The sequence below is a fragment of the Megascapheus bottae genome, chromosome 10 (genome assembly GCF_031878675.1).
Source record: "Megascapheus bottae isolate mThoBot1 chromosome 10, mThoBot2.hap1, whole genome shotgun sequence".
In the NCBI taxonomy this organism is placed as follows: domain Eukaryota; kingdom Metazoa; phylum Chordata; class Mammalia; order Rodentia; family Geomyidae; genus Megascapheus; species Megascapheus bottae.
The window spans coordinates 49066101-49082447 of NC_143518.1; the positions used below are offsets into that span (position 1 = coordinate 49066101).

The 16347-nt window shown below is 47.1% G+C and overlaps 1 protein-coding gene across 1 annotated transcript in view; it reads right to left on the reverse strand.

Moving 5' to 3' along the window:
* Positions 1-5295: 5295 nt before the first annotated feature.
* Positions 5296-16347, reverse strand: part of LOC150058400 (N-lysine methyltransferase SMYD2-like) — a 54533-nt gene continuing 43481 nt past the window's right edge. Inside the window, exons 6-12 of the mRNA XM_090341203.1 lie at positions 15911-15978; positions 12315-12417; positions 10585-10695; positions 9998-10116; positions 9346-9543; positions 7440-7548; positions 5296-5695 (exon numbers count right to left, since the gene is read on the reverse strand). Of these exons, the coding sequence (XP_090197329.1) occupies positions 5615-5695; positions 7440-7548; positions 9346-9543; positions 9998-10116; positions 10585-10695; positions 12315-12417; positions 15911-15978 (789 nt within the window). The 3' untranslated portion in view covers positions 5296-5614. The remainder of the gene's footprint in view (positions 5696-7439; positions 7549-9345; positions 9544-9997; positions 10117-10584; positions 10696-12314; positions 12418-15910; positions 15979-16347) is intronic.

Genomic DNA, 16347 nt, shown 5'->3' on the forward strand with positions numbered 1-16347 from the left:
CTAGTTTGTTTCACTAGACTGTTATCGCTACTTAATTCAGTATTTTGATGCTCTTTGGTCTGTGTTGTGTCAAATGTTGTGGATTTTGGTATGCTTATAAATATTAGATACCTAACAGATTTTGTTTTGAAATGCTGTACAGCCTAGTTCCCAACTTAGAAAGAAACTAGTTTCTAAGGGGTCTTGGGGTCAGCCCACAGAAGACGCAGGCCTCCAGCCCTACTGAAATACAGGACTGTGTCAGATCTGGTTGGATTTTGAGGGCTGACCTGGAAATGCAACCAGCGTACCTATTCAGTTGTTGTTCTAAAAAAGAAATGCATTCCTTATTGGGAGGTGGAATCCCAAGAACTCATTTTCCTGGAGTGGCCACTTAGTGCTTTGCAAGATGGAACCTTAGGCCACCACAAATTCCATGTGTAAGTGAGGAGGGACTGAAGTTCCTAAGACATTCCCTCAGTGGGGGAGTGATGCTGTCAAGTCATGTGAGCTGGCCTTTGGTACAGGCTCCCTATCATTTGAATAGTGTCAAAAGCCTTAAATAAAACTATGCATGCTGTTTTCTATGTGCTATTTTTATATCAGTAAATAAGCTTATGCTTGGCAGTTGTATACATCGTTACAAGGTGTGTAAAACTGACTTTGACAGTATTTTTTGCACTGTTTCCTGTCTGTTTTTATAAAGTCTTACTTAGATATTGTTCCCTGTTCATGTTCTCACTGCCCCGATACTGTAAAATGTTTCCTATGTGCCTTTTCGAATGTGAGATCTTTATTCTAACCTTACTTTTGTAAAAGATATCTATTATTTTCCATATGCAATAAAACCTTTTGTTTTTTTTTTCAGAGAAAAATTAATCTTCTAACTCTTCCACCTTTGTGAATGGAATAGGTATTCGCTGACTAGACCACTGAAAGATCCCTTACTCATAGCCAAAGGTGTATAGGAAAATATGCTTTCTGCCACATACTAGAGCAAGAGTGTGTGTTGTGCCAGAACTCAGAGCAGCCACATTTTGAGGTGAAATTGAGAGTCTTTATTAGAAAACTGGTGACTGCTGGTAGACTCTTGTCACGGTGACCTGCAGTCCTGAACACAATAAACGCTGTTAGAAAATTGAGCCATGAGAGTGGGAAAGGAAAGAAAGCAGAAAAACAATACCAACAAGCCTGATCAACTCCAATGGAGACCTGAAGAAGGATGCCATGGTGAGCAGAGGAAAACCAGGAGACACAAGACAGGAGGCATGGCATAATGGCATCTGAGCTGGTCTGGATCTAAATAGGGTCAGAATCAGGGTAGGGTCACAGGAAACTGGAGAGTCTCATGAGTTCAAGGTGACTGACAGATCTAGTAACCTATCATCCAAGTCCCAGCCTGCCTCTAGGAATTCAGGCATGCCCAGCGCCTGGGGGTGGAACTTCCCTTCCTCTATCAAGAAGACAAGATGGCACCAGTTAGATTTAGTCTCCTTATTTCATAATCTCCAACTAAGCACCATAAAACCAGAAGTGACACTGTAGCTCAAAGTGGTAGAGTGCTAACCTCGGGGGAGGGGCAGAGGGAAGCTCAAGGACAGCATCCAGGTCCTGAGTTCAAGTCCCAAAATAAAAACAATAAACAAAAAAAAATTCAGCAACAAGGACTAGTTAGAAAAACCAGAACACAGAAGGCTAAGCCCTAAGCAGATACTAAATGTTTTTCCATACAATTATAAGAGCATTTTCACCTGAATATAGCTGGATGGAAGAAAGGAGGGCAAAACCCTGGGGAAAGTCAGTGTTGCCATTCAGAGTCAGCAGGGAAAAAGGAATTATTCAATAAATGATTTGACTACAAGGGAGCAGTGATTATAAGATGTTCAAAGAGAGCAATTTGACACTTTATTATTAAACAATTGCAGCTATTTCAAAGTCTGATTTTTAAAGGTTTAGTTCATCAAAAGATGAAAAAAACATCTGCCTTTGCACAAGGCTTATGATAAGAATAATCAGGATTAAAAAAAAATCATTTTCAGGCTGGGCGCTTAGCCTAGTGGTAGAGTGCTTGCCTAGCATACACGAAGACCCAGGTTCGATTCCTCTGTACCACATACATAGAAAAAAGCCGGAAGTAGTGCTGAGGCTCAAGTGGTAGAACTCTAGCCTTGAGAAAGTCCAAGGACAGTGCTCAGGCTCTAAGCTCAAGCCCAGGACTGGCAAAACAAAACAAAACAAAAAAACCCAAACATTTTCAATAAAGACCACACATATTCCTCCCTACATTCTGAACTAATAAATTGGGGAAAACAGGACAAGGCAATGGTCACTGTGGTATCCTAGAAGAGATATTTCATCTTTGGCCCCCTGGCACACAGCTCTTAGATCCTTTGGAATTTCCTTCGTTATAAGTAAGCACCTCACCACTGAGCTGCCCTGCTTCTTTTGTTTTAACGAAGCCACTCCTGGCAGGCCCCTAAGACCTTTAGGATGGAAGCTCCTCACCAAAAAACCAAACCTGCATTAGGCACTTTTACCCGCCACACCCCAACTTCTGGAGCTGGAGCTGGATTTTTAACTGCCAAGTGCCAGTGAGGAATCCATCATGTTTATGTAATTAACCTCTCACATTCCCAAACAGTGGGGTTGGAAGAACATCTGACCCGGGCTTGACAGGTGTGATGGGAAGGTGGTACACACAGCTCTAATGCAGCCCGGAGCTCCTGTGCTCAAGGCACTTCCAGACCTCCCCTCTTCCTCTAAACTGCTAGTGTCAAATCCAATTCCTTCCTGGAGTTCTGAGAGCCACTAAATGTGAAACAGAGCCATTGGGTCCTGCATTTTGTCTTCATGGTGGGGGAGGGTGCTGGGCGTGTCTGAATCCTGGGAGGTAGGGGAGGAGGAGGGGCACCCTTGGCTAATAGGTTACTAAACCTGTCAGTCTAGTGCCCCAGACCAGCTCAGGTACCATGCTCTCCATGTTTGCGTGTCTGTCTCCGGTCTTCTCTGGTCACCATGGCATCCCTCTCAATCCAGCTCTGAATTGAATTGCTTTTGCTGGTATTGTTTTTAAGTCTTCCCCCCACCCCCCTCTGGCTTTCGTGGCTGTTTGCTAACAGTGTTAAGTGTCTGCTGGCTGCTGGTTTTTGAGACAGGTGTCTGCCGGCCTTTTGATAAAGACTCCTTTGATCCTTCAAAATGTGTCTTCTGGGGCTAGGAGTTTGGCCTAGTGGTAGAGTGCTTGCCTAGCATGCATGAAGCCCTGAGTTTGAGTCCTTGGTTACCATGTACACAGAAAAAGCTGGAAGTGGTGCTATGGCTCAAGTGGTAGAGCATTAGCTTTGAATAAGCTCAAGGACAGTGCCCAGGCCCTGAGTTCAAGCCCCAGGACTGGGGGGAAAAAAGAAAAAAAAAATGTGGCTTCTCTATTTTCTCACCTTATGAAAAATGATCAATGATAGAGATGGAAACAATGGTCAAACAGAAATGGGGGGTCTGCCATGGCGACTAGCTGAAGCAACGAGGGAGGGCTCATGGGGCAAGACCTCAGACCCATGGCTGGACACCAACTCTGAGTAGTGTGAAGACTGGGTCAGAGGTGGGACACATGATACCCAAGGAGTGGGGGAAGTGGCTGGTAAGACCCAGCCCCACCCCAACAACACCTGAGCCGTGAATTCATAGAAACAGTCATTTCTAAGTAAAAGTGCTCAGCCTTGTACACAGGGAACTGGTTATTTTACATATAGAGATGGATGAAAAGAGATCCAGTGAGGCTAAAATGCCATGAAGAAGAAAAATAAACATCAACTTCTTTAAAGGAAATATAGCTATTCAAAAATGGTTAAAATTCAGTTTGATTCTGAAATTAATTTTTTTAGGAATCTTACAACCCCACCCCCACCCCTCCATGACAACAGCACCCATCAGCATTGTGTTTAAAGATACATTGTGGTATTTTATCACCAACCTGGATACAAACATGTGAGTAAACTGTGACCTATGAATTGAATGCAGTATTCTGCCTCTAAAAGGAATAAGGAAAATAACTGTGGACATGAAAACATGTCCACGTTGCTATATCACAGCAGGAAGGCCACCTCCATGGTGCTTTTGTAGAACAGGCATGGAAAAAACTAGAATCTCATCCAACTGTTTACAGTGGTTTCATCACCAGCTGGTGAGGAAGAGTGCCGTCTTTCATTTCAGTATACATTGTAATGAAGTCACTGCTTTATAAATTTTGTAAAACCTCTAAAGATGGGTAATTACTGTAAGCTCACCTGAGGCGTGGCCACAGAACTGTCAATATGCACTCTTTCCATACATTTTTTATTGTAATTAATAGAAGGGTTACATTATATTCACCAGATAGAAGGTACATTACTTCACATACATTGATACCCTTTCTCATGTCTTGGTCTCAATATGCATTGTTAAAACATTCAGCTTCCTGGCTGAGTATTAGTCTTTTCTGTGCACTGGAGAAGTATACAGTGTTTTCCATAAAGTGCTCAATAAATGGTATATTGGCCTGGACTAGACCAGAGACTGCATTCTACCTGCTAAATTTCACGGTGTGTAGGAAATAGGGAGGGGAACAAGAGGGAAGAGTATCAGATTATGACACCAGGCTCTGCTTACTACCTAACTGGGCAGCACTTCTCCTTGGCGTACAAGGCTCTTTCTTTCCTAAGGAAACAGCCCTGAACTCAGCAGCGCTGGGTCCTCCACACAGCACTGTGGTGGCCAAAGCACTTCCCCAGCTTGCTGCCGTCTGGGATCTGGGGTTGCAAGGAGCTGGAGTTCCACTGGCTCTGTGGATGGAAATCAGTGTTTGCTCATAACACTGGGTTGGTAAGGAGGTTTTTTTTTTCCCCCTCCTCAAGCTTACTCTGGAGTCTTTCCAAAAAAGGAGAGCACTGCACAGAACAATCAGTGGAATGAGAGATGGAAAGTCGTCTTGCCAGCAGTTGGGGGAGAGGCATGGAAAGCCAGAGGGAGACCGCAAATGGACATGTCCTCTTGCCAGGTCGGCTGGCTGCTCTCCACCACTTTCTTCCTCCTGACGCTCTCCTCTTGAGAGGCCTGGGGCTCACTGCATGATGGAGGCCAGGTGTAACTTCTACCCACAGCTGGATCCCACCACCACATAGAAATCTTCCTCCCAAAGCCAGGTATGGTAGCACATGATTGTAATCCCAGCATGGGAAAAGACAAGTTGGGAGGGAGGCCAGCCGGAGCTCTACAGTGAGATGGTCGCCACAGAAAAGACAAGAATTCACACCCCAGACAGAAGAAAACACAGACCTTAAGTAACTGTATGTCTTTTATTTTCTTACATCATTCAAGTTTGTTCAGATAGTTTTGTAATGACAATAGGCATGAGGGGAAAATAATTGCATTTTAAAACTTGATCTGCCCAAATCATATAAGACCATGCCATTACCTCTTAAAAAAATAACATAAAGCATTTAAAATAACTTAATGTTAAGGTTGAAGATTAAGATCAACCTCAAAGTGTGCAAGGCTGAGGTGCAAGAAGTATTTCATTCCAGTGAGTCTGTAGAAATGCTGGAGTGTGCATAGAACTTGAAGCCCTCCAGTCCTGTGAAAGCAGGCATATTGCATAGTTTCAGTGGCTTTCGATTTCCTGCTTGATCTCAGAAATGTATGGATGATCTTTGCCGTGAGCTACTTCCATGATTGCAATAGCCTGAGGTGGAGAGACAATGGAAGTGAGCCTCCCTGTCATCTCCATCCTGACTCCGCCCTCTCCAGCCTGACCCCGCCCCCTTCACCACACAGGACACAGTACACCCTTCAACAGCCTTGTTCATCCCTAGTCTGGCTTTTGACAAACAAGGAAACATAATCCATCTGGTAACCAGCTATCATCCAGGCTCTACTGCAGACCACCACTTTCTGCAAACATATCATATCCGGGTAGTGGACCCAATATAAAGAAAATGACTTTGTAACTATCTTTTCCCCACTTTTTTTTGGGGGGGGGGAGGGGTCAGTCATGGGGCTTGAACTCTGGGCGTGGGCACTTTCCCTGACCTCTTCAGCTCAAGGCTACCACCCTACCATGTTGAGCCACAGCACCACTTCTGGTTTGGTTAATTGGAGACAAGGATTTCATGGGCCAGGGACCTTGGCTCCCACCTGTAATCCTAGCTACTCAGGAGGCTGAGATCTGAGGATTGTAGTTCAAAGCCAGACCAGGCACTAAAAAGTCCTTGAGACTCTTGTCTCCAATTAATCACCAGAAAACGAGAAGTGGCACTGTGGCTCCAGAGGTGGGGCTGTAGCCTTGAGCTGAAGAGCTCAGGGACAGCGCCCAGGCCCAGAATTCAAGTCCCATGACTGACCAAAAAAAAAAGTCTCACAGACTTTGATGCCCCGGATGACTTTGAAACATGATCCTCAGATCTCAGCCTCCGAGTAGCTAGGATTACAGGCGTGAGCCACCTGTACCTGGTTTCCCCACTCTTCTAGATGTTTCTAGACAAACTCAAGCTTTCCAACTGTGACTTAGCTGCCTACATTTCTCTCCATCTCACTAAGACAATGAACGCGTTATTGTAGGTGACAAATCCATTTCTGTCCTGACTACACCCTGACCCTTCAAGTTGGGACATTGGTAGAGCCGTATCCCATTCTCATGCATAGCTCAGTATGACATTGGGGAATGTGGCGGATTGGGCTTTAGCCCATCCTGTAGCCCTAAAATCTGTCATCAGTCTCTCGTGGGAGTAAATCAATAGACTGACCCTTAAATTAGGGTCATTAACTTCTAGGTAAAAACAAGAACCAGTACTGGAGGATAGTTCTAAGTTGTGTAGTGCCAGGGTTTGGGCCTCATCCCCTGGCCCACAGGGCAGCTGTCCAATATCAAGGATAAATGCTGCCTGGGTTCTGGGTCTCAGCATGAATGAAGGGTTGGGAGGGTGATGGGAGCATGCAACCCAGAAAGGTCTCTCTCCTTCCTCTACCCACTTTCTTCACCATGGAAGTCTATCTCATTACTGTGTTAAATTCACTCTAGAAACTGCCAACACACCAGTCCTAACACTGAACCACAATCCACATTCCCAACTCTCTGATTCCACTATGATTGGGCAGGATAATTCTAAATCTAAGGTGTAAATGGAAAAGCTACCATCATGGTCTCCTGGCCCAGCCAGCTGCCTCGCCTCCTTCCATTTCCATGGCAATCACAGAGGAAGGGAGTCAGCGGTGGAAGGTCGGCACCCCTTCTCCCTCCCCCGCCAAGGGATGGGCCAGCCCAGATGCAGGCTCCCCACCTAATCCCACCCCTCCCTGCCGAATGTCCTCCTGTATGCCAGGGCTAGCCACCCTCTGCTTCTTCAGTCCCCGGCCAGCCTAGACAGGAGCGCACTTGGTGAGGAGCCTTGAAACTCCTGCCGCCTCCCAGCCTGCAATCCCAGCAGTACCTTCTTTAGGGCTTTCTCTCCGGCAGCCTTTTTCTCTAGGCCCATGTACAGCCTGCCCAGCTTCAGCCACATGGAGGCCACGTTGAGGGAGTACACGGGATAGTGCTTACTGGAAAAAGGAGAGAGAGGAGGCGGCCCTGTCACAGGCTTCCCCAGCCTCCCGCCCCCTGCTCTGCAGGTGAGGGCTCCTGACCACGCTCTTCAAAGCGACCCTCGCAGGTCGCAGGCAGAGTGAGGCCGGGTCAGTGCGCCTCACCTGCGGAGAGCTCACCCATGTTTCTAGTCTATGTGTGTAGTTTGTATTTGTCGTTTCTATCTTCTGGAGGAAACCACATCAAAACTGCTAGAGAAATTCTATTTTATAAAAAATATAGTAATATTTTATATATACTGCCAGTTCAGATTTTTCTAGGAAAACATCTTTTAAAAGAAATGCCCCTTCTCCGAGGGCAGCAAGGAGGCTCATCTCCTCCCATCAGAAAGTCAGTGCTCGCAGACGCACAAAGAGCACTTTCTGTAACACCTATGATACAAATTGGATTCAGTAAAAATGTAAGCTCTCTGAAGCCTATGTCTTCTAGAGGGGCTGGGAATCTTGGAGGATTTCTTTCTCTGCCATGATTCATGGAGTCTTCTTAACCAAGAGCCATTTCTCTTGAAGCAGGATCCAGTTCACAAGTGTGTGTGTGTGTGTGTGTGTGTGTGTATACACACACACGGGGGGGAGAGATGTTGGTTACAGCTAGTCTGCTCCACTCTGCCTGTCCTGAAAATCAGTCCAGGAGATCTGTTCTAGCTGACTTCCTGGAGGAAGCCCAGGCACCAGCGGCCTCCAGAAGGCCACACCTGGCTCACTACGGAAGAGTTCGACACAGCCAGCCCTGCTGAACAAACAGCCGCTGAGTCACTGCCTGACTGTGTTTTCCTCTATATCTCACAGTGAGAGGAATGTGTGAGACCAGAGCATGGCCCATTCCTAGACCTCTGAGAGAAGGCTGAGCTTGTTTCCAATTTACCCAAATTCTGTTCCCAAGAGCTGGCTTCCCCTTGGGCTCCCCCTGCTGGCTCCTCAGGATACAGTGGGGTAACATGGAAGAGCTCGAAGCAGAAATTCAGACCTACTACAAACTTCACTGTCCTTAGGCGTAAAGTGTGAGCTTCTCAGACCCATCAGAAACTTATGGGATGTTGATGTTACATAGCAATTGCTTAGTCTAGTTCCCCGAGTTTTAATTCACTTTGTGAGGCAGACACCATGCATTCATAAAGCCCAGGCCTTTAGGAGAGCTCCAGGGATGAGAATTACCGCATCCCAGGGTGGAGACCACGGAAGACAGCAGTCACTCTTCTTTATCACCCACATTAAGACTTAATAACATCCACGGCAAGGCATTTCCCTTTGGCCAAGGCATTATTACTACAAATTAAAATCTATCTTGATTTACTCAAACCCCAGGAGAGGATTTAAATACCACACCAGCCCACAGATCTGAATCAGTAAGTGGGGGGGGGAGGGATGCTCAAAACCCTGAGTTTCCATCACTGCTCACCCCCCACTTACTGCTTCTAAAGTGCCATTTAACCTGAAAGCAGTGGATAGGAAAGGAAGCAAACCAGCAGCCTTTCAATACTGGTGGGAAATAAGTAGGTACAGGCCTTCGATGGGCCTTGCCTCAGTAACCTCAGTCTCCATCCTGGGCTGGCCAGGAGGAAACTGGCCTGGGCCAGCAGGGCGGCTCCTACTCTTACACTTGCGCATGGGGTCCCCGAGGCGCTGCAGCTCTTGTTGGCAAGTGCCAACATAGGACAGGAGGGCAGGAAAGCCACTGGTGCACATTCCAACCCCCATCCCTACCCTGGGCTCTACCCTAGGCTCCAGGAGGTGCAGAACACCCAGAACAATCACCTGTAGGGCTTGATGATTTTCTGTCCATATCTCAGGGCCCCTTCCCAGTCCTGCATGTACAAGCACACACCCATGGCCTGGTACATCATGTGCAGCATGTACACGTTGCTGTCCTCAAACACAGAGCTCATCTTCTCCTGGCTGAGCTCGCAGATCTCCAGCAGCTCGCTAGGGGGTGCTGTGGTGTCAAGGAAGTGACTGGCAGGTCCCAAGAGGGGTGCCAGGTACACAGTCACAGCTCCGCCTATTTTCCCAGCAAAGTACATTACAGAAGAGGAAATGGAATGGCCCTTTTCTTACAGAAACAAATTAGCCCTCCCCTGCTGCACAGAGCGGAAGAACTGGAGCCAGTTACCACAAGCAGGGTCTGGCTGAAAGTAAAATATTCACTAAATGAGGGCTTCCAAGGAACTCTTTCTCTGTCTTCCACCACACAAAGCTCCCAAACCAAGCAGTCAGCCACGGAGAATTCAGAACAAAAGGCACCAACCACAAGTGGGTGCTCAACTCATCTGCACACATTTCCCAGGAGACATTTCTCCTTTGCTATGCAGACTCTTCACCCCCACCTGCCTCCTGCTCCCCCTTCCCATCTTCCTGCTGCCTCATCAGGTGGGAAAATCTCTAGACTATAAAGGTGGAAAGGATATACTTGTAGTGCTTGGCCCTCCGGAATTCCTCAATGACGTTGCGTGCGTATCTGACCATGTCTCGGATGGTTTCTGCCTTTGGGGGATCATTGAGTTTCCGCACTTCCACCTTGGCCTTGTCCTGAAGGAAGAGTGCACAGATGTGAAGTGCCCTCGCCAGCCAGATGGTGGAGAAAATTCTCCCTTTAATAGTTCGCTCCCTCACCTCCTTCCTTCCTTCCTCCCTCTCTCCCTTCCTTCTCACTTCACCCCCAGAAATTTTATTTTTGAGATAAGGTTGTGCAAACTTGTGACCCTCATGTCTGCGCCTCCCGAGCAGCTGGAATTACAGGCCTGCATCACTATGCCCCACTTGGGCAGTCATGCATTTCTTTAAGAAACAGGAAGTTGGCAGAATCTTCTCTTATTTATATAGTGGGGTGGGGGGATATGCAGATCTGAGCAGAGATGGATCTACCAGGATTCTCTTTGGCTGGCTTTGCATGGAGGACTGGAGGAGGACACGGACTCTGTGAGCCAGGAGCACTCACGTACAGCAGCATCCTGGAGCAGACTGCAGCCCACGCCAGGGGCCCCTCCGTGAACTGACCTTGTCTTTGGTGGTGCACTCCTGGCACTCGCAGGTAAAGAAGTAGGAGTCTCTTAACCGGTCATTTCTGTCTTCTGTAGGGTACAGGAGGTCAATATAGCTGGTAAACACCTAGGGTCCAAGAAGGCAAAGCCTCAGTCTGCTGAAGGAAACACTGATGACCACTGTGTGGCCAGGGCCTATGCCATGTCTTCCTGGCCTTTGGTCACGGGGTCCAGCCACACTAGGAGGTCAGCATGCAGACATCCGTCATCTCCTCATGGGGACAGCAGTGGCTGCTCAGCCTGCAGAATCAGACACGCATCTGCCTGAACAGACGCATTTCACGAAGCCATCCAGTGTGCCCGTGACCTCTGGCCCCATCAGGCAGGAACCAAAGTCCAGCGCTTGGGGCTGCAATGAAGGTCAAAGTCTCCTCAACCCACAGGGCAAGACGGGGTATGCCATAGCTCATTCTGACAGCCCAGAGGGATAGTGCCTTCCTTTTTGCAGGCCAAGTCACCTCCAAAATCCTGACTTCCCCAAAACAAGGTCACCACATTGGAGGCCTGTGAGAGCAGGCAGTAACAGCAGCTGCCATTGTCTCCCATGTGGCAAGCGTTAGCTGGGATTTCTCTGAAATTACTGATGGACACTGTGCAACAAGCAGGCAGTTCCAGAAGATGGCGACAAAGGCCACTCCAGACTCAGGGCTCAAACTAAGCCTGTTAGGAGTCGGGATCCTGAGACGTATGTATATTCCCCTAATTGTTTTCCTAAGCAGGCAGCAGGGTAATCTGGCTCAGTGGAACCTAGATAGACTGCTTCCAAATAGGACACCTTCATCAGGAGACATTTAAGAAAGGTCAGGAAAGCTGTCTTGCTTTAGCAGTGGGCTAGTTAATACCGTCCAGCATTCATCCCTTGCCACACCCACAGATACTTGTAAAATGCAAAATAACTAGACATGTACCTTAAAATAGCATTGCAAGTAACATGAAATTGAACCCAAAGTACATGACTACTGTCCCTAAGTATGCCCAGGCCCTGCGAGGGATTTGCTTAAGAACAGAGTGTCCCTGCGGCAACGGAATGCCTGCCTGTCTCCATATGCCTAAGTGAAGGGAAGAGGCTGGTGGGGCCTTTTGCCCAGTGGCTGCCTCTGTTTCCCTATTGAGACATACATACCTCTGACCACTCGCATCACATTCCTCAAAAGGAAACTGCAAGCACAGAGGCGGAAGTCATAGGATGTGAAATTCAGACACCACTGTGAGAGTGACTCTTCAGCTACTGTGGATTGCTTATTCTTTTTCAGACAATACTCTGGACCTTTCTCTGAGGCAGTGGGCCAGACAGGCAAGGATTTGAAAGTCAGTTGTTTGAAAACAAGGATTTGCAGAATCTAAAGAGACTGAAAATGTTCAGTCTGGTCATTTTCGCTGCCTCCTTTCTTGTGGTGTCTCTTTAAATCTTGGGCTAATGATGATGTAACTTGAATGCCCCCCTTGCTTGTTCCTTCTTGACTAAATAAGGAAAAGGCTAGCACCCAACAGAAGCCCCAGCCTGGGCTTCCCAGTTCTGAGCACTCATCCCCAGAAGGCCTGAGGATGGCCACATAAACACACTCACTTGTGCTGCAATGGTCTCCCTGCAGACTTTTTTGTGTTGTTAGTGGTGGTCATGGGGCTTGAACTCAGAGTCCTAGGCATTGTACGACCTTTGATGATAGCCGTGCACAGCACACTCACCTCTTCTCCTGGGTGGATCTCCTGCACAGCTCTTACTTCTGCCAGGGTCCCCTTGTAGGTCACAATGACATTGGGGCAACAGCTATGATTCATCAGTGCCACACTATCAACCAGAAGACAAGACCTATCAGGAATGGAAAGCTTTTTCTTTCGCAAGGACCATGTGGATATTTATAATATTATTTGTGGGCTACATAAAATTACCCATAGGTAGAAGGGCTGAAGGGGGCCAACAATAAGCATAGAAGAAACATTCATGTTTGTTCAGCCATGTACCAAAAGACACTGTCTGGCTTTGCTTTTGGGGTTTTTTTTTTTGTTGTTGTTGTTGTTGTTTTGCTAGTCTTGGGGCTTGAACTCACGGCCTGGCATGGTCCTGGAGCTTCTGGTTTTTTGCTCAAGGCTAGCACTTTACTACTTGAGCCACAGTACCTTTTCTGGCTTTTCTTTCATATGTGGTACTGAGGAATTGAACCCAGGGCTTCATGCATGCTAGGCAAGCACTCTACTACTAAACCATAAACTCAGACCCTGTTGTGGTTTTTATCTAGTCTGTGGGATGGAAGTTCTTCATTTCTAGTTGAGCTGGAGGAATTGAATTTTCCTAAGACTTTTTAAAATCTTTTATGTGGTGGTCCTGGGGCTTGAAATCTGGGGCCTGGATACTGTCCTGGAGTTTCTTTTGCTCAAGGTTAACACTCTACAGCTTGAGCCATAGCCCCACTTCTGGCATTTTCTGAGTAATTTACTGAAGATACAGTGTCTCAAGGACTTTCATCTCCTGTGTAGCTAGGATTACAGGTATGAGCTACCAGCGCCTGGCTTTTTAAGACTTTAAAAAATACGTACTTATAATAGAAAGCTTAGACTGTGCTGACAAATTGTTCTGCAATGCAATGCATTTATAATACCTAACGCCTTTAATCAGAATAAAAAGCGAAATCCATAGTTCAAAACAACACCTAGGCTAAAAGCAAAACCACATGATAACAAAAACAACACACTCCACAAATATTTCTTCCTAGTACATGCAGGACTCAAATCCCACCCCCCATGGCTAACTGCCACTCCACTGCACAGGTGACAAGACAAATGGCTTGCGGCTCGCAAGTGGGTTCTCTAAGCGGCTTGTCCCTCCCTCATGTGCTTTCTTCAGATGTGGAGAAATGCCAGCTGCTGAGTGACGGAGCGCTTGTGATCCCCAGAGGGCCCTGGAGAAGCCTGTTTGAGTCTCTGCACCTCAATTTCCTCATCTGGAAAATTGGGACATTATTGCTCCTGCTGCTCACTGTCTGCTTTTCAGGGACAACGAGAAGGAGAGAGAGAGAGAGAGGAGAGAGAGAGATTCGCCTATGCGACGTGCTTTGAGCTTTCTGATTATATCAAGGTCAAAGTTCTGAGAACAGAAATTTCTAAACTACAGGGAAAAGAGTGCTTGATCTCTGAAAATACTGCCTTTGAAATCACAATGCCGATATGATTTCAGCCCAAGGGGATTTTTTCCCCAATTAAAACTGCCCAGAAACTGGGGCTCATTCTCTCCTGTGGGTACCATGTAGACGTAAGTAGTGCTGTTTGGATGGGCACTGCCACCTGCCTGGACCCTTTAGAGACCAGAATGCTTTGTGTGCTTGCCCTAAGGATGCGGGGGGGGGGGGGAATGGGAGTGAGAATGAAGAAGTTTTCCCTGGGAGTGGTAAGTCCCAGCCAGTGGCTTCCTCTCCTCCTGCTTGCTAGAGGTCAGAGTGAAGCACGTGGTGGGCCTTGCTTGTGCCTGGGGTTAACAGGGAGCCAGTTTCCAGTCTCATCCTTGGAGAGAGACAACCCTCCTTGCACACATACCCCAGCAGTACTGGCAGTGCAGTGAGGCCCAGGCCCCAGGACAAGAGCTAAAACCAAAGACAAGGGAAAGGTGCGCGTTACAGTCCATGTAGAGTTCTAGAATCAACTTCTCCATAAACTCCTGGGGACTCTCTGTAAGAAAGTGGGGGCTGGCTGGGAGGTTGGCCTAGTGGTAGAGTGCTTGCCTAACATGAATGAAGCCCTGGGTTCAATTTCGTGGTACCACATATATAGAAAAAAAGCCAGAAGCGGTGCTGAGGCTCAAGTGGTAGAGCTCTAGCCTTGAGAAATACCAAATGACAGTGCTCAGGCCCTGAGTTCAAGCTCTGACTGGAAAAAGAAAAAAAAAAAAAAAGTGGGGGCATGCACTAAGGCAGATCCTAAAACAACTTGCCACTCCCTTGACCCTGCAGGACAGCATGACACCTCCAACACTGCCTCTCTCAGGAGAGAAGTGTTCCAACACTGAGAGCTCAGTTTTACTACCAAAATTATAGAGCTGCGCTCTTGTCACCAGAACCCTCATGGCAAAAGTCTAAAAGACTTTCCCAAGATGCACCTCTGTCCTTGTTAGAGGAACTCAAATGGCAAGGTGACAACACTTTGGCCTCAGGGAAAAGACTATGGCTTCTGGTTACTCTGGCCCAACTCAGCCTGTGGCAGCTGCTCAAGAGACACCAATGAGCTGGGTACACGGAGCTGGCAGCTCAGAACACATAAGAGAGGAGGAGGGATATCGCTGCAGTGAATGTGTGTGAATGCTTGTGTGTGTGTAAGAGTTGTGCTTGTGTGACATCTGTGTCCCCTACAGTACAGTACATACTGTAGTGTGTACCCAGCACCCTTCCTGCTCATGGAACTCATCTACTGTGTGGACTTCCTTGGGGTGTAGGAATCATTCTATAAACTCTCCCCTTATTCCAGCAGGAAGACAAGGGCAAGGCCTCACCTGGCGACCTACAAAATAGTGACCAAGATCTCTATTTGTCCAGGAGCTAATCACAGTTTCAGCCAGGTGTGGAGGCTCACACCTGCAATTCTAACTACTCAGGAGGCTGAGATCTGAAGATGGAGGTTCAGGGCCAACCCGGCACTAATGTCCATGAGACTCATCCCCAATTAACCTCTAGAAAACCGGAAGTGGCACAAAGGGTAGGGTGGTAGCCTTGAGCTGAAGAGCTCAGGGACAGCACTCAGGTCCAGAGTTCAAGCCAAAAAAAAGAAAAAAAGAAAAACAAAAATTTCAAAGGAGACCAAGCTAAAGTAGTGAATTATTTGAGGAAAATTTTCAAAGAACAATTAAGTTTTTTACTGAAATGTTTTTTTTGAACCAGCAGTATTCAAAAGGGAGAGTTGACAAGATGCCTAGCTACTCTCTACCAGGCCCATGGGTAATTCTTGGTTAGCAATTAAGGTCTCGGTTTGAGCAGAAGAAACCCAAAGATTTCCAGAAGCAGCGACAGGCAGAAAGCACATCTCTCAGCAGGGCAGTGGCTGTGCCTCTGCACACCATCAAATATCCCTTAATAACAGCTCTCTGCTTAGCAGGACTCAACAGCAACTGTTCTCTTAACTACTGCCTTTGGATCCTTAAGTGGAGGGGAAATCTTTTGAAATCGAGCAGATTAAAAAGCTATCTTAATTTACTTGGAGCTTCATGTCTGCCACATGGGTGGGTTATGAAAAAATTAGAAAAGAGATCGAATTGCTATTAAAAGTACAAAGGAAAGAAATGGAAGTCAAACTCAACCTACTCAGGAAATATCGCTGATCCTAAATGAGAAAGTTCTTCGTCTTCAATGGTGAAGCCATTGCAGTTAACCTGTAATGAAAAAGGCAGAGGGCAGAAGAGGTCAGTGAGAACTTCCCTCCAGAGGAAGAGCGTGCACTGTGACTCCACACTGACTGAACGAGGAACGTGCTCCACTTCCCTTCCCCAGTTTCAAAACCCTGTGTGTGGCCCTAGTATCTTTTGTTCCGGCACAACTGATTTTGGATTCCTAGGTGTAAATAAAACATGCAACTCTAAGGGCGGAAGTCCCTCTTCCTGTGGCCCTCCTACCCAAGGGTGAATTCACCACAGGCGGGGAGGGCCCCACGTGTCCCCCGCCTGACATCTCTGCACCTGCATGGGTGTCAGGCTACTTGGGATATGGACTCTGGGAGTCTAACTCCAATAATGCTATGGCCT